The sequence below is a fragment of the Lichenostomus cassidix genome, chromosome 2 (genome assembly GCF_008360975.1).
Source record: "Lichenostomus cassidix isolate B80296 chromosome 2, HeHo_3.0, whole genome shotgun sequence".
Lineage (NCBI taxonomy): Eukaryota > Metazoa > Chordata > Aves > Passeriformes > Meliphagidae > Lichenostomus > Lichenostomus cassidix.
The window spans coordinates 2,068,677-2,092,419 of NC_139482.1; the positions used below are offsets into that span (position 1 = coordinate 2,068,677).

The 23,743-nt window shown below is 52.7% G+C and overlaps 4 protein-coding genes across 8 annotated transcripts in view; 2 read left to right on the top strand and 2 right to left on the bottom strand.

Moving 5' to 3' along the window:
• Positions 1–2,307: 2,307 nt before the first annotated feature.
• Positions 2,308–5,814, bottom strand: C2H1orf35 (chromosome 2 C1orf35 homolog). Of its 2 annotated transcripts, none has more exons than XM_085050106.1 (9): positions 5,686–5,814; positions 4,656–4,790; positions 4,409–4,562; positions 4,281–4,326; positions 4,095–4,177; positions 3,930–4,002; positions 3,516–3,595; positions 3,092–3,250; positions 2,308–2,910 (listed from the first exon to the last, which is right to left on the bottom strand). In XM_085050106.1, the coding sequence occupies exons 2-9, from the start codon at positions 4,747–4,749 to the stop codon at positions 2,664–2,666; spliced, it is 936 nt and encodes a 311-aa protein (XP_084906232.1). In that variant the 5' UTR covers positions 4,750–4,790; positions 5,686–5,814; the 3' UTR covers positions 2,308–2,663. The 2 variants fall into 2 exon arrangements, with proteins under 2 accessions (XP_084906232.1, XP_084906233.1); XM_085050107.1 differs by lacking the exon at positions 5,686–5,814 and adding an exon at positions 5,487–5,629.
• Positions 5,815–5,816: 2 nt separating this feature from the next.
• Positions 5,817–7,133, bottom strand: MRPL55 (mitochondrial ribosomal protein L55). Of its 2 annotated transcripts, none has more exons than XM_085050115.1 (4): positions 7,064–7,133; positions 6,442–6,510; positions 6,159–6,342; positions 5,817–6,011 (listed from the first exon to the last, which is right to left on the bottom strand). In XM_085050115.1, the coding sequence occupies exons 2-4, from the start codon at positions 6,462–6,464 to the stop codon at positions 5,868–5,870; spliced, it is 351 nt and encodes a 116-aa protein (XP_084906241.1). In that variant the 5' UTR covers positions 6,465–6,510; positions 7,064–7,133; the 3' UTR covers positions 5,817–5,867. The 2 variants fall into 2 exon arrangements, with proteins under 2 accessions (XP_084906241.1, XP_084906240.1); XM_085050114.1 differs by having other exon boundaries at positions 6,442–6,514; positions 7,066–7,131.
• An 8-nt stretch (positions 7,134–7,141) lies between these two features.
• GUK1 (guanylate kinase 1) lies at positions 7,142–18,101 on the top strand. Of its 3 annotated transcripts, none has more exons than XR_014849640.1 (8): positions 7,142–7,257; positions 12,666–12,779; positions 13,497–13,538; positions 14,285–14,381; positions 16,062–16,237; positions 16,686–16,809; positions 17,027–17,111; positions 17,419–17,451. XR_014849640.1 is itself a non-coding variant. In XM_085050109.1 (8 exons), the coding sequence occupies exons 1-8, from the start codon at positions 7,215–7,217 to the stop codon at positions 17,962–17,964; spliced, it is 642 nt and encodes a 213-aa protein (XP_084906235.1). In that variant the 5' UTR covers positions 7,142–7,214; the 3' UTR covers positions 17,965–18,101. The 3 variants fall into 3 exon arrangements, 2 of the variants coding, with proteins under 2 accessions (XP_084906235.1, XP_084906236.1); XM_085050109.1 differs by lacking the exon at positions 16,686–16,809 and adding an exon at positions 17,929–18,101 and having other exon boundaries at positions 16,062–16,200; positions 17,419–17,504; XM_085050110.1 differs by lacking the exons at positions 7,142–7,257; positions 16,686–16,809 and adding exons at positions 9,677–9,786; positions 17,929–18,101 and having other exon boundaries at positions 16,062–16,200; positions 17,419–17,504.
• Positions 18,102–19,167: 1,066 nt separating this feature from the next.
• Positions 19,168–23,743, top strand: part of GJC2 (gap junction protein gamma 2) — a 48,776-nt gene continuing 44,200 nt past the window's right edge. Inside the window, exons 1-2 of the mRNA XM_085050096.1 lie at positions 19,168–19,697; positions 21,954–22,033. The gene's annotated coding sequence lies outside the window, so the exon portion shown is untranslated. The remainder of the gene's footprint in view (positions 19,698–21,953; positions 22,034–23,743) is intronic.

Here is a 23,743-nt window from a genome sequence, read left to right on the forward strand (position 1 = left end):
CTGGTATCGTGTCGGTTTGTATCATCTTTGTGCAGTGGGTCCAAATCCTAGCAGCGTTTTGCCACATCACAATTGGCATGAATATTTGAAGATATCTCCTGTATTTTCCAATAAATGTATCATTCCTGGTTGGAACCCTGCAGGAGAAGATGGGTGATGCTTGTTGGTTTCTGCTGGAGGCACTGGGGCAACAAAGCTTGAACTACTTGAGTAGCCCCATCACTTCCCACAACGGATTCTTCTTCCTGCTGATCCCATTCGATTACAGGATCTGTGAATTAGCAGGGTTTTGGGGGAAAACATAGAATTCCACCTTCCTAAATGCTTTGTTTTGTATTTTTCCTTTCTGCAGTCCGCTCTGGATCCGGGACAGAGCTCCTCCTCCGGGTGATCCTCTTGCCTTCCCCATCAGCTGCAGCTTATCCCCAGCGGTCACGCTTGGGCTGCCTGCCAGCTCCTGGCTGTTTTCCTGGCTGGAATTGCAGCAGATTCCCCATGGCACAGGCTGGAAAGCTGTAGGATGAAAGGTCTGTCCTGCAGATTAGAGAGCAAATTCCCTGTGGGGAAACCTGGGACTCTGGGTGGGTAACACCAACTGTGGCTGAGGCTGCAGTAAAGGGTAGATAGCACTGGGCAAACTGGGATCACAAACCTCCTGCAAGTCAGAAATTCACCTTGGAATTTCAAGTTCTGAGTCGGGATATTTGCATCCCTAAAAGGGCAGGATAGCTCTTTATTCCTGTTGTGGGAGGGAATTGAACTTGAAGGGCCAGCTGAGTTAGGATTCTGCTGCTCTGCATACAGAATTTGCTGTGGCAATCAGGGGATGTGGTGGTGTTATCAGAGCTGTGGGAGCCCTGCTCTGGCCTCTGCTCTGGGCAGCACAAGGCTTTGCTCTGTTCCAGGCTCAGCCAGGCCCCCAGGAATTTTGGCCACCCAGCAGCTGGGCAGGAGGTGGCTCAAGGATCCTGCCCTGTCCCCCAGGAACTGGTGCAGCAGCTGGGCAGGGAGGGTTTGGGGTGAGCAGCCCTGGGAGAAGGGATCCCCCCTTCACCCTCAGTTTTGGCTTCCCATGTGTCTCAAACGGATTCCCTCAGATCCTGCGTTTGAGTGTGAAACACGAAGTGAGGAGAGCAGGAGAGGCCAAGTTGTGACATGGGGGGCAGGAAGAAAGCTCAGAAGAGCTGAACTGAGCTGGGACAGCAGTGCCACAGCTTCTGCCATGGTGCTGGGCAGATCAGCACCCTCTCCCTTTGCTGGGACACGTGTGGAGCTCTGGGTGCAAATCACCCTGGCAGAGCCCAGCCCTGCCACAGCTGGGGAGGTGAAGGTGGGAAGTCAATGCAGGTATTTGTGGTATTTTTCCTCTGCTTGCTGTGGTGTTTCCACTCTCCCATGGTTCCCTTTGCAGCCTGTTGCTCCCAGTTCCCATTATGCACAGCCCTGCTCTGGGATGCTCCAGCCACAGTTTGGATCTAGAATCCCCTGGAGGTGACACTGAGCTCAGTCTGGTGAGCACCAGCAGGGTCAGAGCCCCTGGCCAGGGAGTGCATGGGCTCAGGGCCACGCCAGCTGTGCCACGGGGATCCCTGGGATGGAGCTGCAGCTGCAGCTGCTCAGACCACGAGGAACAGTCCTCGTGCCAAGAGGTTGTCAAGCCCCAAAATCGTGTTGGGGTGGGGATCACCGCAGGCTGTGATGGCTCTGCAGCATCTCCCACTGCCCAGGCTGAGCACGTTGGGACAGAAGGGCTTTGTCAGCTCCTGAGCACAGTCCCACTGGGCTTTTGTCCACCAAGACACACAAACCCTCCCTGTCTTCAATTGCATCATTAATTACACAAATGAGGCCCTGGTGCTTGGCACGGCCACGCCACAGCCAGCGATGCTCTGGATAACCCCTTTCCATTTGGATCAATATTTCTATTTACTGATGTAAAATTCCCCTTTTTCAGTATTCCAAGAACATAAATAACCATGTTGAGGGTTTCAGTCCTGGATAGGAATGGAGTTTGCTGCTCCCTGGAGTAGGACGGGGACAGGGCAAAAGCCTCTGGAAGACACCTCGTCCCATCCACTTTCTCCCCATAAGTTGAGGAATTATTTAAGTGTCCAAGGCCAGGTTGGATAGGGCATGGAGCAACCTGGGCCACAGGAAGGTATCCCTGCCCATGGCAGGGGGATTGGAACTAGATGAGCTTTAAGCTCATCCATGCAGCTGATGAACTTAGTGAATTTTTAAGGAAAGAAATTCATCAGCCACTGTGCTGGCAAGCACTCAAAGGCGAGGAAAGAAGACAAAAAAACGTAATAATAACAATAATAATAATCTCTTCCAAAGTCTCTGTACATAAACACGAGGTATCCACAGCATTTTCAGCACCACAACCAGAACCAACCCAGCACCAGCTGCCACCCCATGCTCAGTCCTGCCTGGATGGATGGACCTGGGGAGTGAGGAGAAGGGTGCCTGGCCCCTGCTGTCCCCACAGCTGCTGCTGCTGCCCCTGGGTGGGCAGGGAAGGGGTTCTTGGCACCACAACCTTAATGCCCTTTGCCACAATCTGCCCCAGTGCCCGCGGAGCAGAGGCGTTTTTAATTTAACCACCTTAAAAAATATAAACTCTATGGAAGATCTCTCTGAAAACAACCCCAGGTTCCCTCTCAGTCCTCCGAGTCGGTGTCGTGGCGCTGCCGGACCCCGCGGGCCGGGGGTGACCTGCTCCTGCTCCTCTTCCTGCCCCTGCGCCGCGGGGATGGGTGGCGGCCCCGGCCGTCCCTGCTGCGGCTGCGGCGGCGGGCGGAGCTCCGGCCGGAACCCGCGCTGCTGCCCGAGGATTCCGTGTCGTGCCGCCGCCGGCTGCCGTGCCGCGCCGGCTCCGAGTGCTGCTGCGTTTTCCTGCGGTGGTGCCTGCGGGGAGAGGGGGGAAGTGACGGCAGGGACGCCAACAAGGTGAAGCTGAGGGTGAAAAAGGGATTTTGGAAAGCCAGGAGATGCCAACGGGGCATCCTGATGCCAACCATGACCACGTGGTTCTCCTGAATCCTTCATCCCGTTTTCCACTGATGGCGTCCCACCCCAACCCAGGTACCTCTTATCCCGATCCGGGGAAGACTCAGAGGATGATGGAACAGCATCCTTCTTGGAATGCTTGTCCTTGTCCTTCTTCTTCTCCTTTTTATGTTTCTTCTTTTTCTTGTTCTTTTTCTCCTTCTTTTTCTCCTTTTTGGATTTTTTGCTGCTCTCTGGGCTGTGGGAAAGAGAGCAAGCAATGAGAATCCCTGCACTGTGCATCCCTCTTGCTCCAAAAATTCATCCCCATCTCTTTTTCTAGGCACATCCCACCACATCCCTCCTTTGCCAAGGAGAAGCCCACATTGGCTTTTGGGGGTGATTCAGACAGATGCAGAACAAGCCCAAGGCCAAACACAGCCATGGAAACATTTTGTAAAATATTACCCACAAAAACCAGGCCATTTCTGCTGGTTTCCCAGCAAAGTGGGAAAAATCCTCACCGTTTCTCCTCCACCTTCTCCTCCTTTTCCTGCTTCTTCTTGGAGCCAGATATCTCTGGGCTGTTGGAGACTTTCTGGTGCTAGGGGTGAAGAGGGAGAAAAATGTGGAGTGAATCCATGAGCCCATAGCTTGTAATTACAAGAAAAAGGAGTTTTCTCCCTTTAAAAATTAAATTTAGGGGGAAAATTAATTAAAATTTAAATTAAGTTTGAGAAAAAATTAAAATACCCTCAAGAGCTGCTTCCATATAAAAGCCCCATATAAATTGAACTCCATGCCAACAGGACACAGCAAACTCCTGCAAGTCTCTGTGCCACGATACCCAGATTGTTTTTTAAACACAATATTCCCAGTGTGGGGCACAGCTTTTTGCCTTTTTCCATCTATTTTTGAACCTCCCAAGGATGATGTACCATGAAAACAGAGAGCCCCATCTTGGCTGCCTCCTTGTCCTCCTTGGAGAGCATCACCCGGCCAGCACTGCCACTGTAGAAAGACCACACAAAAACGTGTAAAAATACTAAAATCAAACAATCCAGTTGTCCTGAGATTGATGTGGCATCCTCCCTTCCCCTTACCTGGAGCTGCCCAAACCCACCACCCGATCCACGTCCTTCTCGTCCCGCTCAGCACCATCCCTCTTGCACACCTCAGCCAGGTCCTGTGGAGAAGGGGTACAGTGTCCTGTGTGTGTCCCCAAAATTAGAGCTGAGGGGAGGGGACATCCCCAGGGACACTGAGGGAACACATGGTGTCCCCCTTACCTCCTTGCTGAGGCCCGTGGGTTGCCTCTTCAAGTTCTTGTAGCCCCTACAGAAACAAAAGCAGGTGCTGTGTGTGTGGGGGAGGCTTTGCACTCCCTTTTTCGGGGTGTGGAGGGCTGTGGACTCACAGAGCTGCCATCATGGCCTCCTGCTCGGCCAGGCGGACAGCAGCCAGCTCCTCCTCCCGGGATAACGGCGGGGCTGTGTCCTTCTTGCCCTTGGCATACCACGTCAGGTCCTTCCCCTTCTGCCACCTGCCCACCGGTGCCATCAGGGAGTTCCCTGCGGGGAGCAACGACCTCCCCTCAGCATCATCACACCCCAAACTGTGCTGGACAGGAGAGGGATGGGGAGTTTGGGCAGATCAGCCCTTACCCAGGTAATTCTCACGCTGTTTGTCCGTCTTGACATCCTCCCAGCTGAACTGGTCCTGGCCGCCCCGGACCCCACCCCGGGAGGAGCCGAACATGGTGCAGAACCCCACAGCAGATCTGGGGGGAATCTGGTGACCTGCAAAGGGATCAGACCAGGGTTTACCCACTTCGGCTCCTCCATGATAACCCTGGTGGCTTCTGAAGGTGCAGGGAAGGAAATTTAGCCTCCCAGGGGTCAGTGGGGTAACCAAAAGCCTTTGGGGGAAGGGGGTTGCAGGCTGGGAGGTTTATAACCCTGAGGTGAAAGGGAATGCACAGCTTGGGGAGGGTTCCAGCTGGGGGAAAGTTGCTGGGTGAGGAAGGGGGGCTTAGGGTGGCCTTGTGGGGGTTCATGATCTGGGTGGGCTGAGCTCCGAGTGGGGCTTAGGGACACAAGTGGGAGAGTCACAGGTTGGGGATTTCAGGGTCTGGGAAGGGGTTGCAGGGTGAGGTAGGAGTTCACAGCTTGTGAGGGGATAGGTCAGGACTAGAAGTGAGAAGGTTCAGGGTCTGCGAGGAGGGCTGATGGAGTGGTTTATAGCCCACATGGGGGTTCTGGGCTTCAAGGGGGAGGGTTCTTGGCCTCGGGAGTTTCAGGGTCCAGGAAAAGGTTCACAGCCTGCATGGATGAGAGCTGGAAGAAGAAGGGGTCATGGCCTGGGGGCAGGCTGGGTGGGGAGCCCTGGAGGGGATTGTACAGCCCGAGAAGAGGCTGCACGGCCGGGGTGGGACAGTGCCTGGAGAGAGTTTCGGGGTCTCGGAAGGGGTTCAGGGCCGGGGGAAGCTGCAGGACCTGCAGGCTGCAGGGCCTGAGGGGCGAGTCTGCCCGTCCCCGAAGGGTGTGAGAGCAGCCCGGGGGGTTTCCCTGCACCCGCGCCCTCTCCGCGCTGGGGAGTACGAGGCCCAGGCGGGCCCGACCCGCGGGGTGACCCCCGGAGCCCCCAAACCCCAAAATCCCAAACCCCAGAGCCACCCCCGCTCCCCTCACGCACCTCCGGCCGCCGCGCGCGCGCCCGCCCCGCCGGTACCACCGCCGGCACCGCGGGGGGAGCCCAGCCGGGCGGAACCACCGCGCCAACCAGCGCGGGGGGAGCCCCACAGAACCGCACCGCCGACACGCGGCTTTCCTTAGATACATTTATTTATGTATTTATAAATTTCCCGTTTCAGGGCTTCACTTCTTCCAGAACTTCTTGTAGGTGTCCAGGTCGATGCCCTCGAAGGTTTCCTCCTCCTTGGCCCTGGGCTTGCTCGGGAACTGACGGCGCAGACGAGCCTTGCGCTCGGCTTCGGGCAGCGTGCTGCTGTCCAGGGGCAGCTGGGGACACAGGGGACACAAGGGCGTGAGACCCCAGGGACACCGGGTGACACCCCTAGGACACGGCGTGAGCCCATCAGGACATGCCACGAGCCCTCGGGACACTGCAGCAGGCTCCCCTCAATGCTCCCAGCCTCCCCCCCGTACCATGAGGATCCTCTTGGGCTCGCTGTAGCGCAGGCGGACGGTGGAGCCGTCGGTGTTGACCAGCAGCACGGGGTAGAGGCGGCCGTAGAGCTGGCGGTGCAGGTGGCCGATGGCGGCGCGGTTGGAGTTGCTGCGGGCAGAGGCGGCGAGCGGCGGCCTGGGCAGGGCCTGGAGGCGCAGGGCTCTGGCGGGAGAAGGGTGGCACAGGGACAGTGTCACCACGGCGTGCAGGGCCATGGGGAGCCCAGCGCTGTGCTGGAGGGTCACAGACACCCGTGCTCACCTCAACGCCCGGCTCGCCGCCATCTCAGCCCAGCTGGCAGGGACAGCTCCGAGTGACACAGCCTGGGGACACCCTGGAGACAAGGAGAGGCTCTGGTGTGGCTGTGCAGTGACAGACCCACGTCACCGTCACAGGAAAATTGCACATCCCCTCTCCATCGCGGATCAGCCCCGTCACAGCTCCTGCCACAGTCTGGCTCCATGACGTTCCTCCAACTCGTGCCATGGTTCAGCCCTGCTTCCCCCTGGCCGGCAATGGTTCAGCCCAATGTCCCCCCCGCCCTCGCCATGGTTCAGGCCGATGTCCCCCCTCACCCTCGCCATGGTACAGCTCAACCATGTCTCCCCATTCCCGCCACGGTTCAGCCCCACGAGGGTTCCCCCCGCCCCTTCATGGGTCAGTCCCATGACTGTTCCCCCCACAGCCGCCATGGTTCAGCCCTCCTTCCTCTCTCCCTGTCCAGCCATGGTTCAGCCCCACCGTGGCTCCCGCCACCCGTCCCGGTCCGGCCCAACTCCGCTCCCCCGCCACGGTTTAGCCCGTGTTGTCCCTCCCGCTCTTCCCCAGCGCTGTTCTCCCCCAGCTCCCCACCCCACCCTCATGGTTCAGCCCCAGCCGCACTCACCCCCCCGCCCGGCGCTGCACGTGGTCCGTCCCGCCGCCCCGCGCTCACGTGACGGCGCGCCCCCTCGGCCCCGCCCCCGCTGTGACGTCAGTGCGCGCGGCGGTGGCGGCGGGCGCGCGGGGGCTGCCGGGAGCGCCCCCCCTCGTGGATGATCCTCGGGCGGATGCGCGGGGCGGGGATCGCCCGGGCGGGTGAGCGGGGATGGGCTCGGGGCTCGCCCCGCACGGGCACCGCCGGCTCGGGGCTCGCCCCGCACGGGCACCGCACGGGCACCGCACGGGCACCGCCGGCTCGGGGGTCCGGCCAGCCCGAGGAGCTCGGTCGCTCGCAGGGCTCCTCTGCTGAGGGGCCTTGGGGCGCTCAGCCCCTCACGGGAGGCCTGCAGTGAGGGGTCCTTGCCGGCTGTGGGGTCTCAGCCTCTCACAAGGGCTCTTGGCCGAGGGGCCCAGCCTGCCCTGGGGTGCCGAGCTCTTCGCGGGGTTCCTCTGGTGAGGGTCCTGAGGGACTCAGGCTCTCCTGGGGGTCTCGGGATGAGGGCTCCTGGCTGGCCCTGCCGTGCTCAGCCCCTCACAAAGCCTTGGGCTGAGGGGTCCAGCAGGCCCCGGGATGCTCAGCCCCTCACAGGCTCCTGGACTGAGGGCCCTCAGCCCCTCATGGAGCCCTCAGCTGAGGAGTCCCAACTGGCTGCAGGGAGCTGAGTGCCTCATGGGGGTCTCAGCCCCTCGGCTGGGGGGTCCCAGCACACTGAGCTGCCGACCTGGGGGTGCTGATCGCCCGCAGGACCCCCTGGATGAGGGGCTGGCATCCAGCCCCAGGGAAGCTGAGCCCCCCTGATCATGTCCTGCATGTGTGCTGTTATCCGTGTGGGATGGCTGGGGAGGGTGGGACAGGGCTGAGCCCCGCAGGGCTGTCCCCGGGCTGGCTGTGTACCCTTCTTCCATCTACACCGGGTTCCCATCACCGAGCTGCCCCAGAGTGGCTCCAAGATCTCCCTGTCCCTGGTTAGATAAGTGACAGGATTGTGCTTGTGGAACAGGTGGGGTTTGTGGGCACTGTGGGATACGGTGAGGGGTTTAAGGATGAGCATCCCTCAGGTATCCTGAAAGAAAGCCCCGTGTGGTGAAACACGTGGGGAAGTGGATGGTAAAACCACATCTGCGTGAGCTTCACCTCGGTAGAGGTTTCCCAGGTGGGTAGACTGGTTTCATCCTGCTGGTGGGTTAAACGGGTCCAGTTTGCAGCAGGACATGGTCTTGGAATAACTGGCTTGGACCTCAGTGATTGCTGCAGTGACCTTGAGGAAGTGGTTTATGTTCCCTCTGCATGATCACTGCTGCCTGCGAGCCAGGAGTGCAGCCAGGGGAGGAGTTAATTAGTGCTTTTTAGGTAATTATTTCCAGGAAAAATGTGGCTGAGTTCCAGCTCCATACTGCTGTGGGATGCTGTGCTCCTCACAGAATCACAGGATGGGTAAAGCTGGAAGGTTGGAACCTCCCTGCTCCTGTTCCAGTGCTGCAGATAATTCCCTGTCAGGGCAGGAACTCCTTTTTTGGAACGTGTCCCAAATCTTAGAAAGGTGGGGGTGGCACCTTTATAGCAAACCTGCTAAAAATAGGGGGTGAGATTATAATCCTAATCCAGGAGACCTTTCTCAATGCTGCAGGGAAACTGGGCTTTAATCTTCTTTTCTTCTTCATTAGTGGGCTTTGCCTTCCCTGAAAAGCCTCTCTGCTAATCAGCTTTAATTTGTTTAAATCTTGTGATGTCTGTCCTTTGCTCCTCTGGTTAAGTTGCCACCCACGAGGTAAAATCCAGGGTGAATTTAGCAGGCAAAAGCAGACTGAGAAACATTTCCTGCCTCCTCCTGTGACCACTTCATCATTCTGCAGCCCAGAGGGGTTTATGTGGCTGTTTGTCCTCAGTCCCAAGTGTGGGACCACCCCAAATATTAATGACATCATTAATGTTATTAATTAGTTGGGCTGTTGTCTTGCTGATTGACTCTGCAGTGGTTTTGGTGGGTCAGGCTGGATTGAAACTGTGATGGATTCTTGCAGGTTGGCTGCTCTGAAAATGCCAAAATCTGACAGAAGGGGAAAGAAAAATGAGCTTCTGCCTAACATAAATACATCTTTGTGATGTTCCTGCTGCAGCCAGCTTGGAAATGGAATGCACAGATACATTCCTGAACTGGGAACGAAATGGGAGAAAAAGCCCCATATGCACCACATTTGGGATTTTGGGGCTCTTTTGTTGCTTTACCTGTGGGTTTTGAGAGCTGAGGGTTGGGGGAGGAGCTGTTTATCAAGGATGGGGGAGCAGGGAGTGAGGGCAGGGACATCCTGGGTTTGCCCTGGGAAGCTGTGGCTGTCCCTAGATCCCTGGCAGTATCCAAGGCCAGGTTGGACAGGGCTTGGAGCAGCCTGGGACAGTGGGAGGTGACCCTGCCCATGGGAGGGACACAGGATGGGCTTTAAGGTCACTTCCAAACAAACTTCTCTGGGATTCTATGAAATTCCCAGTTTGCTGTCTTTCTGAGGGCTCAGCCCCATCATCTGGGAGTAGAAATGGTTTTGTTCCCTCTCAGTTAAGTCTTGTTCTCCTCTGCAGATCTCCAGCAAGAGAAGGGATTCACAAGGGAGACAAGAGGAAGCACCTGCTAGTCGTTAGGTTTATTTTTAGCCTGGTTTTGAAGGAAGTGAGATGTGATCACAACCCAGGTGTCTTTTCTCTCAGTTATGAGTATTTGGGAGGGGACAAAAGGGGAGTAAAGTGAAGGAAAGGGTCCCATGATGGAAGTGGTGAGACATGGTTTGGATCTGTGAGCAGCAGGAGTTTCCCTGTCACCTCTGTGGTTGTGGCTGGAGGTGAAGCAGTGGCTGGAGGCAGCAGCTGTGTGGATTTAATCCAAAGGAAAAGGAGCATTGCCTGCAGAAGGAAGTGCCTGGAAGTGTTCCAAGTTGGATGGGGCTTGGAGCAGCCTGGTCTAGTGGAAATTGTCCTTGCCCATGGCAGGGGATTGGAATTAGATGGTCTGGAAGTTCCCTTCCAACACAAACCATTCCAGGATTCTACAGAGACAAAATCCTTGTGTCTTTGGTGACAGCGAGGTCACCTGCAGGGACAATGACAGTTTTGCTGTTTTCCATAACCCCAGAGCAGCAAGGACCAGCACCCCTGAGCCTTTTTGGGGTGTTTGCTGCAGCTTTGCCAGCCAGGAGAGCAGGGAGCGGAGGAGGAACCAGGAGGAGAGATTAAAGCCCAGTAGGATTGTTTGTTCTCATTGGCCATCTGAAAATTGTAGCTCATTAATTAAGGCTTTAGGAGCTCACAAATAGCCCAGCTCAGTCGCCAGGAGCCTGTGCTGCTGCCAGGGGCTGGACTGCTTTCCTTGGCTAGAAGGGAGGACAAGGAAAAGGTAAGGATGTGTTGGAGTCTCCTCCCAGCCCATTCCTCTGCCTCCCTTCCCAGTTTGTCTGGGGTTGGAGGAAATGATTGTAAGTGATTTGGGCAGCTGTAAATTCCTGCTTTTCTACCGGTGTTTGCTAAAGGGTGAATCAGATTTTGAGGGAGGAGAGGGGAAAGCTCTTTTCCTGCTGGCTGGGATGTAGGGGTGGGATTTGTGCATCCAGAACAGTTCTTGCTGGCACAGCTGGGTCATGGAAAGGAATCTGAAACATTCCATGGAAAGGAATCTGAAACAGCTGGACAAATCCATGCTGGGATCCCAATGTCATGTGTGGGGCTTTCTGGGTGGTTGTGGAAGCTGGTGTGTGATGAAGGAACAGTGTTTGGGAGCAGATGTGGTGTGAAGCACAGTGGGATGTCTGAAGGGTGATGAATTTGTGTGGAGCATTCCAGGGAATGCTTAGAGCTCACCTTGTTGAATTATGTGGGAGAGGAAAAACTGCAGGACAGGAGGGAGAGAAATGCTTTGGATAACTCCACAGGCACCGCTCTGTTTCCTTGCTGCAAGCACTGAGTAGCATCTTGTTGGTGTTTTCCTCTTCTGGTATTAAATATTTAGGCAAAACCTATGTTATTTGGAAATTATGAAAGTTTAAGGAGTAAGGGAACGGCAGGAAGGTCCTCAAAGGACTTCCTAGAGTTTGTCCAGCCATCTGTTTTTGGGATGGTGGAGCTTAATCCACCAATGTGACAATGGGACTGATCCTCCAAGATCCCTGGAGGACTTCTGATATGTTGGATCTCTGGGTCTACAGCACCTGGAGGGCACTTAGCACAGAAAAAAAAGAAGGAATAAAGGAATTTCCTTATGGATGACTATTGACTGTGGGTGTTTTCACCACCCACATTGCTGCAGTTGGCACTCCTTAGCCTCTGTGTATTAATATCCCATCCTTTCGCACAGCCTGGGATGAACTCCGCTCAGACAAGCATCCTCGGGGAGCAGAGGGAAAAGTTGTGTAATTCCCCGGCTGTCGTGCAGCCCGAGGGAAGGATTTAGGGCTGAGGAGGTGTCCTGCTCACGCAGGCGGGGTCAGGCAGGGAGCCCGGCTGGATTAGCCCGTGGTTCTCTGGTGAGACAGCATTTGGCTTAAGGCTGTTTGAAAAGTGATGTCTAAGGTCGGGGTGACATTGCTATGAGCTAATTTAAAATGGAAAGCTGTTATCTGCCTCTTGGCGGGTGGCTCCCCAGGCCACGCCCAACCCGTGGGGTTAAAAAAATGCTTTTCTAAGGATTTTACTGCTTGCTGAAAGTAGTTGTTTTAAATAGGAAGAACTTGTTTGATTTTTCCTATTCTCACCATCACCTCTGATTTGGATGGATGAGGGTGCCCAGTGGTACCCCCTGCACCCTTACACAGCATTTTCTTCTTTTTCCCATGTGGATAATTAACCTTTCTTCCTCCCCAGAGATGCAGGAACACGAAAACACGTTCTTTTCCTTTCTGGTTGAAGAAACAACTACAGCAAGTTCTGTGTGGCCCCAGGCTGCCTTTTTTTTCAACTGTACCAGGAACTGAACATTTCTCTCTTGCCTTGAGTCACCTCCAGGTGGAGTTGGTGCTCCAGGAAATACGGGAATAAAGCCCAGAGTGCGTTCATGACAGTGATTACATCAGAGTTCAGATTCTGTTGCAAGGTTTTGGGGGTTAGTGATGGAGAGCTGCAACATCTTATCCTGCAAACTCTCCTTGGAGCCTCTTTTTCCCTGTGAGAGGGAACTGTACCTCTGTCCCACAATTCCAAATGCCACCAGGCACAAATAGCATTTTGTTCCTGTTACAGAGAGTTTTCCTTAGGATTTTGATCCCAGTGAGACCCAACCATGGTGATGGAAAAGAGCTGCCTTGAATTATCCCAGTTTAGTGGCAGTTGGAGCCCAGTTTCCTCTTCTGTTGGGTTACATCAAAGAGTTTAACCTCACTCTCTTAGGAAAAGTGTTTTTACACTCTCAGTACTTTTTATCAGCTCTAGACTTGTGATTTTACATCATTTCAGATTTTCCTGCAGAAATCTGTAGCCAAGGGTAAAAGATTGGTGCTGTTTTGAGGGGCTGAGCATTCCTGGGAATCCACAGCTGTGTCTCCATATCAGTTTCTAACCAGACACATATTTTTCTGTCTCTCCCCAGTCATGCAGGGACCAAGGCCAGTGGTTCTGAGTGGCCCATCAGGTGCAGGGAAGAGCACTTTGTTAAAGAAATTGCTCAAAGATTATGAGAACATCTTCGGCTTCAGCGTCTCCCGTGAGTATCCAGGGATGGGCTGTGGAGCAGTTCAGGAGTGCCAGCTCAGAGCCTACTCTGGAGCTCTGTTTATACCCCAAATAATGGTTTTCATGGCTTGCTTGTGTCCTAATCTGTCTGTGGGCTCTTGGGGATGTTTAAATAATTCAGGACACCTTCTGCTCCTGGTATTGAGTGGCAAGTCTAAGATTTGTTTGGAGTAGCATCTTTCCAGGCCTGGTGGCTCCCCACATCTCTAAACACAGCTCAGAGAGGAAACAAGATTCTTCTGAGTGATTCTTGACTCTGACAGTAACAAAATTCCCCCATTTCTGCTTCAAAAGCCATTTGATTTTTCAATGGAGCTCTGCAAGATGTTCTTAAGTCCATTACTAAAATGTGTTTTAATGTCTCAACACTTTCAATACTGCAAGTAAAACTTGTGCTTTGAGATCTGGATTCACTTGCCATGAAAGAGCAAATACTGGGTGTTGAAAAATTCAATGTTGTGGGAGAAGAAAAAATCTTTAAATTATCAAATTTTGTGTGTGTCATCCTATGCTGTTGATTCAACTGAATCTCTCATCTCACTCCAAACTAAACCTTATTTTCTCTTGGTAGAGATTTTTTTCCTAGAGATCCATGTGCCACTTAGAGCCTGGCATTTCTTTGATCCTACAGCACCCTTCTGGTGATGCACAGAATTTACAAGGCTGATTTTTTTTTTTTTCCCTGCAGATACTACAAGGCAGCCCAGACCTGGCGAAGTGAATGGCAAAGGTGAGCCTGACACAGTCAGGTCTGTCTCACTCTCCAAATAATTCAGGTTTTCAAAGCTGAGCTCTCACTTTAGGCACCCTGCTCTGAACTTGGGTGTTGGTGATTTGATTTCCCAAAGTTCCAGGTAGTTCTGGGGACATACCTGCAATGCCCACTGCTTTGGGAAGTGCAGCTGCTTAATGAGATTTTTTAGCTGTATTGATAGCTTGTGCCCAGCTGTTTTCTCATTTATTTGCATATTTAGAAAACAATCAAATGAGGTTTGTTCTTCATTTCCAATGGCAGTTTCCCCTCTGAAATAAAGGGAGGAATTTCAACAAAAGATAGTGAAATATTCCTTTTTACTTAATTTGGTTTTGATGTTCCCTTTTATCTCCTTCTCTCTCATCCCATTCTGGTCTTTAATTATAAATGCCTTCCAATTAAAGGCCTTACCAGCCCTGCTGTCATGTGTCCCACACCTGTAGGGAAGGAGGAGAGGTTCCCACTGTACCAGCAATGGGAAAGGATATGAAAAATGGGGTAGAGGAGCATTTTTAGCCACACAGAAAACTCTAAAATCTTTTGAGCAGGTGTTTGGACAACTGCTGTGGAAGTAGGAAGTGAATCTCTGCAGTCTGCCAGCATTGTCTGAAGGAGATTTTAAATGTCCTTTCTCCCAAAAACCCATGGGTGTCATTTTGACTGTGAACTTTACCTCCAAGACTCTTAACTTCTGTCTCTTTTTCCCATTTTCCCTTCTGCAGATTATCACTTTGTGACTAGAGAGGAAATGCAGAAAGAAATTGATGCTGGTGAATTCATCGAGCATGCGGAATTCTCTGGGAATATGTACGGGACAAGGTAGGTCAGGGGTCCCTGCCCAGGGCAGAGGGGCTGGAATTAGATGGTTTGAAGGTTCCTTCCAATCCAAACTATCCTGGGATTCTAGGAATTTGGGATCAGAAGTGACAACTGTGCTCTCTGCTATGTGCTACTGTTGAAAAGTGTTGGATTATGAGTGGATAAATTTAATGGAACCCCTAACTGGTGTTAGAGTTGGGTGGGTTCTAAAATAGCTTTGCCCCTGGTGTTGGAGCTGATGGTCAATAAAACATAAGGCTGGAATGTTAATTAGGAGTCAGGTATCTTATATAATTATTGGGAGAAAATTATGGTGCTTTAGTAAAGGACCTACTGAGGAAGGAGGTTAAATGTTTCTTGATGTATTTAATTACTTGCATTAAAGAAATTTGCTTGCTTTTCAGGAAGGCTTGATGTTTCTTGAAGAATTTTTTGAGGAATTTTTAGAGATGGCAAAGTTTTCTTCTGAGATAAAAAATTCTTTAATGTAAGGGTGATGAGGCACAGGTTGCCCAGAGAAGCTGTGGCTTCCCCTGGATCCCTGGAAGTGTCCAAGGCCAGGTTGGACAGGGCTTGGAGCAACCTGGGATAGTGGAAGGTGTCCCTGCCTGTGGCAGGGGCTTGGAAATGGGTGATCTTTAAGGTTTCTTCCAACCCAAAACATTCCATAATTCCATGATAGTTTCCTTGTGGGAGTTGCCAGCATAAGGCTGAATGTGCTGCAGGCCCTGGCTGTGACAGGTTTGGCAAGAAAAGTCAACCTGAAAGCTGCAAGCTCATCTCCCACATACCCAGCTCCAAGGAGAAAAGGAGTCCAGGCTCCTTAATCCCTGCCTTCATCCTGGGTAGTCCAGGCATCCTTCTACCTAATCCAGTTGATGGCTGCTCCCTGATGCCTGGGGCGTGGGTGGAGTTGATTTTGGTGCCTTTTCCTTAGGCTGGGTGCTGAGAAGACATCTCTCCTCAGCCAATTTCCTTGAAATAGACAGGGATTTGGTGCTTTACCCAGATTAAATGATGTGCCGTATTTGAATCCCCTCCGTGTACTCACACTGCCTGTGGTGGTGGCCATGCAGTGTGGGAGGCTGAAATAAACCCCAAAATTCTCAGCAATGAAGACCAGTTTGCAAAGCAAATAAATACAGAATCTCTCTGAGCCTGTTTCCAATTCTCTGAGGATGTTTCTGATCAGATGTGGGATGAAATGGAGAGTCCATCATGCTCAGCAGAATAGTTGAAGTTTTCACTAATCCTTTCTGCTCCCTAAGCCTCATCAATGAATAATAATAAATTATTAAAAAGCTTGAGGCAATTCCCCATGTTGGGGAAGAGAGATTGTTTTTAACACCATATAAAGGCCACCACTTGAAAAATTAAGTGTTTAATTAAGTGCATGTTATGACCCAGATGGAGCATCCATCTCCATCCAGCATCCTTCAGGAGAGTGTGTGGAGTCAGTGGATTCTGGAGAAGGGAAGTTCTCAGTGGTTTTGCTCTTTGGTGAAGGTTGTTTCTGTGTTTGTCACAGAATCCCAGAATGATTTGGGTTGGAAGGGACCTTACAGATCATTGAGTTCAAACTCCCTGCCCTGTGAGCCCTGTGAGGTTTCACTCCTTTAGAAGGACACCCCAAACCCTCCCTGGGCACTCTGACCCCTTCCCTGTGTGCTGTGTCCCCAGTAAAGGTGCTGTGCAGGCTGTGCAGGCCCAGAACCAGATCTGTGTCCTCGACATCGACATCCAGGGCGTGAAGAACATCAAGAAGACAGAGCTGAATCCCATCTACATCTCGGTGCAGCCTCCGTCCATTGAGATCCTGGTGAGCGCCCGCCTTGCTTTGCCGTTAGCAGTTAGAGGTAATCAGCTCTGCAGCCACGGGGCTCCCCTTCCCTCAGCCACCTCTGTGCTCCTCAGCGCCCTGCAGGAGGTGGGGAGGGCATTCCTGAGCACATCTCTGCCCAGTGCAGCTCCCCAGCCTCGGCTCTCAGGGATAAGTCTTCCTGTGGTTTGGTTTTTGAGTCCTTCCTGGATGTTTTCCACACTCCAGCCCAACGTGGCCAGGCTTTAATGCATTAATTGTGCTCCATGCAGGGGAGAGAAGAATTGTGTGCTGAGATTTGCCTCCACAGTTAAGATTAAACACAGGGAGGCTCGTTCTGTGCAGCACCATAAATTCTATACCCCTCTGGTCTTACCCTATACAAGTGATTGCAGCGACTCTTGCAGAAGTGGAATTACTGTCATGGTTCAGAGAGGGATGAGGACACTTGAGGACAACTCCTGACTCTCCCCTCTTGCTCTCAGTACATCAGGCAGTCTGTTTCTCGTTGAGTTTGTGGAGGAGGAAGCCAGCAGCACCAGATGCCAGAGCCCAGCAGAGAGATCTCATTTCCAGCAGTACCTGGAAAAATAAATAAATGAGAGGGAGGTAAAAGAAACCTTGGGACCCTGAACTCTGGGTAGGAGATCTCAAGCCCAGTTTGGCCACTGGTTTGCCCTGGGCTGTAAGTGAGGCCCCTCACCCTTTGCAGGGTGTTCTCACATGCCTGTGGTCACAGACAGCACTGGCCTGAGGGCTGGGGGGTGGTTTCTGCCTGCAGCTTCCAGAACACTCATTTCTGTAATGTCTTTGTCCTTGGGTTTAGGAAAAAAGACTACGGGACCGAAAGACTGAGACAGAAGAGAGTTTACTGAAGCGTTTGACTGCAGCCCGTGTGGACCTGGAGCTCAGTAAGTCCTTGGAGTGATGTGTGCAAGGAAAGGGATGCCTGGGTGATTTGGGAGCTGGTTTTTGCAGGGATGTCTGATTGTGCTCTCCAGCAGTGCTGGCAGGGCTTGGCATGAGCTGAGTTGGATGGAAGCTGCATTTCCCACTGCAGTTCCTGGGGGGTGGTTGGCAGAGCAGCTCATTAGCAGCAGCTGAAATAATAATACTAAAAAACCAATATTAAAATGCCACAGGACTTTGGGCTGTGCACAGGAGGTGCTACAGGGAAGAAACATTCTCCACTAACTCTGTCCTCATCTCCCTCCCCAGGTAAAGAGCCTGGGCTGTTCGACCTGGTCATTATTAATGATGATTTAGAAAAAGCCTATTCTGAATTGAAGGAGGTGCTGCAGGAGGTGAGTCCTTGGGGCTTTTTTCTGCCTCACCCCCAGGCCTCTGGGCCAAGCAGGTGAGTGGCTGTTCTCAGGCAGCCACAGAAAAGTCACCTCATCCCACACTTGGTCTGCTTTGAGCTGCTGAGGGACAGATTGAGTACAAGTGATGCTATAATAGTGGCCTAAGAGTGGAAAATTCATTCAGCACAATCCTGAGCTGGGGCAAAATAAACATTCATCCCTGGGTCGCCCAGAAGGGGATTCGTATTTGGGGAGCTTCCAAGTCAAAGCTTGCCTTGTCCCTAAAGATGAACTCAGAGCTTGGTCCTGTGATGTTGTGGAGCTGGTCTGAGTTTTTGGTTGCTCTTGCTCTCCTAAGCTGTGAAGCCAAGAGTTGTTCCCAAAGAGTGGCAGATTCTCAGTCTCTTTCCTGATCTCCTTGCAGGAAATCAAGAAGACCCAGGAATCCAGGAAGTCCTGAGCTGACCCTGCTTGGGCGTTTTAATTTTGCACATCATTCCCGAAGCATGTCACACCATTTTATTCCAAAAGACATTCCCTTTAGGCTGCTCCTACTCCCAAATTACCCTAGGATCTTTATATTAAAAGAAAAGGAAACCTGGTAATGCTTGTGTTTCTGTTCACTGCATGCTCAGCTTGTGCTCCCCCAGGTTTGTACTCTGGATTCTTCGGGAGCTGCCAAAGGGCAGAGCCGTTCTAGGAGACTGTAAAGGAGCTGTTGGGCTGGTGTGCTTGGAGGCAGCAATAAATCCCTTTTCCTAGGAGGAATCCACTGCATCCCGTAACTGTTGCTGATACAGGTCTGTTTTGAGACCTAGAGAGCTTTGCACTTCACTAAGGTTTTTTTTTTTATCTTTAACATTCATGTTTTCATGAAACTTCCAAGCCCTTTGGTCCCTCCAGCAGGTCATATCCTGAGGGTCCTTGGGTTGGTTTCTCACACTGTGAAAACTATGGAGCCAGGCTGGGAGAGCTGGGGGTGTTCAGCTGGAGAAGAGAAGGCTCTGGGAAGACCTCAGAGCCTCTTCCAGTGCCTAAAGGGGCTGCAGGAGAGCTGGAGAGGGACTGGGGACACGGCATGGAGGGACAGGACACAGAGAATGGCTTTATACTGAAAAGGGGTAGGGGTTAGATGGGATTTTGGGAAGGAATTCCTGGCTGTGAGGGTGGTGAGGCCCTCAGGGTGCCCAGAGAAGCTGTGGCTGCCCCTGGATCCCTGGAAATGTCCAAGGCCATAGTGATAGTGGAAGGTGTCCTTGCTCATGGAAGGGGTTTGGAATGAGATGATCTTTAAGGTCACCTCCAACCTAAACCATTCTGGGCTTCCATTCCATGGAATGACCAACTCCATCAGAGCTCCCAGCCCACAGGTGGTGACTTCCAGCTGTTTTCCCCCTCCAACCACACAGCCCAAGAACAGCTGGATCCTGCAGTGCCAGGCTGGGATGTTTTCTCACCCAAACCACATCTTACCAGAGCAGGTATGTACCTAAGCACACCATTTTTGGGTTTCATCCTCTTCACATCCCATCCCTTCAGCAGGTTATATCCTGAGGGTCCTTGGGTTGGTTTCTCACACTATGAAAAGTGTTTTTCCAGCTGCTCTGCAGTACCTCTTATCCAGGTCATCTCCAAGCCCCCATCCTCCACTTTATGGAGAGAACAAGCAGAAACCCTACCTTTGGCCACCCTTTTAGTACTTCACATTCACAAACATGCTTTGACAATTATTTTGATCATTTACCTCCCTTGGACTGGTTTGACACATCTTTCCTAGATTTCCTAGAAAATAATTCCTTCCTGTTGCCCTGTGTTTCCCGTTGCTTGGTTCTGGAATTTGTTAAGCAGGAAAATCCCGTGTGGATTCACAGTGGTGTCCAGGCTCTTCCTGCGCCATCAAGCGATGGGCAGTGATGATTTTTCCCTCGGAATCGTGGGATTTTGTCACAGTTCGAGGGACACGTTTGCAGTGGGAAAAGGTCCCCTCTAGATGGCAGGAACGGCTGAGGGAACGCGCCGGAGTCACGGAGCGGCAGAGCAAGAGGTGCAGGACACGGCGCCCGCCTCAGTCCGGGGCTCTGCGGCCACCGCGTGGCACCTGGGATTGTCACCAGATGGAAGTGCCCAGCGGCTCCCTGCGGATCCCTCCTGTCACCACGCCCAGCCCGGCCTCGGCACATCCCTGCGGGAGAGGTGAGTGACACCCACAACGGGCATGATGCTCCAGCCGCCTGGCAGCGCTGGGAAATGGGAAAAACAAAGCCTTTGGGTCAGTTGTGTCCCCTTTCCCTGGTGAAGGGGAGGGAGAGGGGAGTCCAAAATACCCCACGGTGGTGGGGTGACCTGCTTTAGCTGCTGTGGGTGGTGGAGCAGATGGAGAGCGCCTGGAATGCCGGCGCTAACGCGAGGTGACGGGATGGCCGTCGGGATGGCGATGGAAGCGGAGGGAGCGGGTGGCGGAGCTGGCCTGGTCCCCAGGCAGGTGACACAGCTGTGGAGCATCTCCAGGGAGTCATTTTGGGTGCTGGCAGCAGTGCCCCTCGCCAGGTGTGGTGTTTTGGAGGGGCGTGCTGAGCATCAAATCCCAAAAGTGGGTGGGTGAAGGCACTTGTTGAAGTGAGTTTAATTCCTGCACCCTGAAAAATGGGATGTGTGTTTTGTTAATTGCATTTGCAGCCATAAATACCTTTCTGGATCTGTGGGTTTGGCACTGGCTCACTGGGGTATTCCATTCTCACATCCCTGGGGCAGGCAAGCACTGTGCTGAGCATTGCAGGTGTCAAATCCTGGCTTCTCCACAACTGCAAACTGGTGGGGAAGCCTCTCCTCCTCAGTGTGGGGCTGAGATCAAGGGATCAGAGTGGGAAAATGAATATACAGGAGCCTTCCAGCCCAGGGCTTTCCTGTCATTTAAGATGTTCCTCCTGGAGGACCCTTTTTCCCACCTAGGTCTTCCAGGCAGAAAGATGCTGTTCCCATCTTGGGATACACTGAGTGAAGGAGCAGGCCTGCTCTTGGGTTGCTTCTAGAAATGTCAGAAGTAGGGATTTTATATAACTATACATGCACTGCTCCATCAGACTGCGATGAATTTGGACAGACTTCAGCTTTTTTCAGCTGAGATGCTTTGGGAAACGTGGCAGCACCTACATCCCTGCAGGAGAAGGGTGCTGGCAGAGGAAGAGGAGTGTAGGGGATGGTAAAAGCTGGGATAAAACCTGCCCTGGGAGCTCTCCTGTCTGAGGCTGAGGATATTTTGGAGCCGATGCCAAAAAATAACAACCCCCTGTAGCACTTTTGCTTCAAAGCTATTGCTTTGCAGTCATCGCATTGTTTTTTCTTGAATCCAGGCTGACATGCTGCTTTTGGGGCAGGAGCTGATTATTTTCCCCCCATTTTCCAATCTTCCTGCCTATCCAAGCTCTTTGGCCATAGAAATACTCCTTAAAGGAGCGAATGTGGGGTTTGGACACAGAGGTCACCTCTGCTCTGACCCAGCAGCACTGACATCCTGCCTGGGAAGGATGCTGTGCAGGGATGCAGGAGGGCAGGCAGCCCCCAAAGCCCAAATCATCCCACAAAAAAGCTGGAGCCACACTCCAGGATAGCTTGAAGCAGCCAAAATTAGCCCAAAGCCCATTTGCCCCCATCCTGATGAGCCCACGGTCCAGAGACTTGTCCTTGCCGTGGTTTTCCTTGATATCTCAGTGCTGTTGGAGGCAGCTCTGATTTTCAGGCTTCCTTCCATGCCACTGCAGAAAGGCACCGCGGGGCAGAGCCGGCCTGGGAAATAATTGGGCAGCCGGCGTAGAAAATGAGCAACAAGGGGAAAAAGGAGTAGGAATAACCCTGATTTTCCTGCTTGTCCATCAGTGTTCAGCCTGCTCCACGCGTGTTTCCCACGGCAGCGCTGGGATTGAGCATCCCAGGTATGGAAGTGTGATGGGATGTTCTGGTGAGGGTGTGTCATGGTTGTCCTGAGTGCTGTCAGAAGTGCTTATCCTAGGAGGAAAAACTTGTGGGATCTGCTGGAGAGAGTGTTCAGCTCTCAGTGGGGGAGGCCACTAATTCCCACCTTTTTTGGCAAAGACAGTTTTTTTCCTGCTCTCTCCAATATGATGGAAACATCTTCTAGGAAATCCTCCAGCAGCTTGGATGGCTTCAAACAGGAGATGAGAGCAGGGAATTCAGGGTTTCATCTTCATCCCTCCAGAGTGGAGCTACCTGCCTGTATTCCCCAATCCACCAAGGTGCAAAAACCTCTGGCATCTCCCAGATGACTTTGCTCCAAAGTGGATAAAGAGCACCAGAACCTGTGGGAGCAGAGGGAGGTGGGCTTGGAATGGATTTCCTCAGAGCCATATTGGGCTTTTTTCCAGGAGGTTGCAGCTGGGATGGGTGATGTGATCCATGCCTGGGTATCCTGATGTTCCTTGTGCTCTCCCACAGGACAGAGAAGTGACCACCACGCTCCAGCTGCTGCCACCTCACGCTGAGACACTGACCAGCACCACCAACACTGACCACAGGTAGGTTACACAACCCTCCCTGGGATAACTGCTCCAGGTGGGACTCAGACAGATCCATGCCAGCATCCCTTGGTCAAAGCATTGCTACTCCAGGGCTTTCCTCTGACTGTGCTGCTGCTGCTGGAAAGGAAGTTGAGTAGGAGGATGGAATTTGCTGTCAAGCATCCCCTGGCTCTGGATGCTCCGGGGTGCTCGTTCTGCCATCCCCACCAGCTCCACAGTGGCTCAGGGGCCAGGCAGTGCCTTGCTGGGTGCTGTATTTGGGTCAGGCACATCGACTGGATGTGCAACTGTGTCATCCCTGGAGAGCGCGGGACGCCGATCCATAATCGCAGCCGGCCGTGGCTGGGATGGCACGCACAGCCTGGCATCCCCACCCTGCTCCCCTTCACCCAGCTCAGCCCCTCTCCCAGCCTCCACAACCTGGCAATCCAGCACAGGCTAACTTTTCCAGCAGCAGCAGCAGTGACTCTGCTTGTCCCGGCCGTGACTCCAGCCCTGTCAATAACCAGAAGCCATCTGCAATTCCCATTGTGCCGTGGCAACTGGTACAGCCACCGGAACAACCGGATGCTTGTGGGATCGGGGGTGCATCCCCCTCCTGACGCCTGATTCCTCCCTGTCAGGACACAAAAAGGAGGAAGAACAGGATGTTTTTTTCAGATTTTACATACCCCATCTCCGGAGATGCGAGGAAGGGATAAAAAGAAGGGAGGCAGAAAAGGCAAAATTCCTGTATCCGGGTGGAGCTGGGCAAATATAGATATATATTCCTCAACTTCCACATAAAAGGGATTATTTTATTGATGGCATGTGGGAATAAGAGCCCTGGGAGCTGGATCCAATGGGCACAGGGAAGGACAGGACAGCTGTGCCCCCTCAGTGTCCAAGTCATCAGCCCACTATTAATTTGAAGATATTCCCTGAAGATCAGGGATTGCTGTCCCTGTTTGTATCCAGTTTTGATGAAAAACCAAATGCCTACATGGTGGGCATCGAGTTGTAGGGATGGCCTGGCTCCCTAATGTGAAGTCAGCATGGAAGTGATGGGAAAAACTCCTCAAAAAGCCAAGAGCAATGTTCCAGTCCCCCCAGTTACACCAGCAATGTGCTGGCCTGGATATACTGGGTATAGGCTTAGAAAAAATGGGAGATTTATTTTTCCTAGTTGGAAGTGCAGGATGCTTGAGCTGCACTTTGAACATGGTGATGATTTCATGATGCCTCTTGAATGTGAGAGTGTGGACTGGAGGGAGGAAACAGCACCCCAGTTCAGGTGGAGAAGGGAAATTGGTGCCACAGCCCAGAGCAGTGGGCTAATCTCCCTCCCTGCAGTGGTGTGGATGGGGTGAGAGGCTGTCAGACTGTCCCCCTGAGCGGGGAGGATGATCTCACATGCTCCATCGATTTGGGATCCGATTGCTCGTTATTGCAGCTCCTGACCCGCGCAGCCCAGCGAGCCCAACGCCCACGGTCATCCCGGCCTGGGAACATCCCTCTGCTCCCTCCTCCAAGTGCTGCCTGCCCTCCCTGCCCCTGCCAGCATCCCCAGGAGCAGCCTGGCTCCATCGCAGCAGCATTTCCATCTTTAATTTGCCTTTTTTTTTTTTTTTTTCAATACATCGTGTTTTATTCGCCCCATCTGCCCTCCCAAACACAGATGCTGCTGCTCCTCGGGGTCAGCCTGCTGAGGCTTCACCCCACAGCATT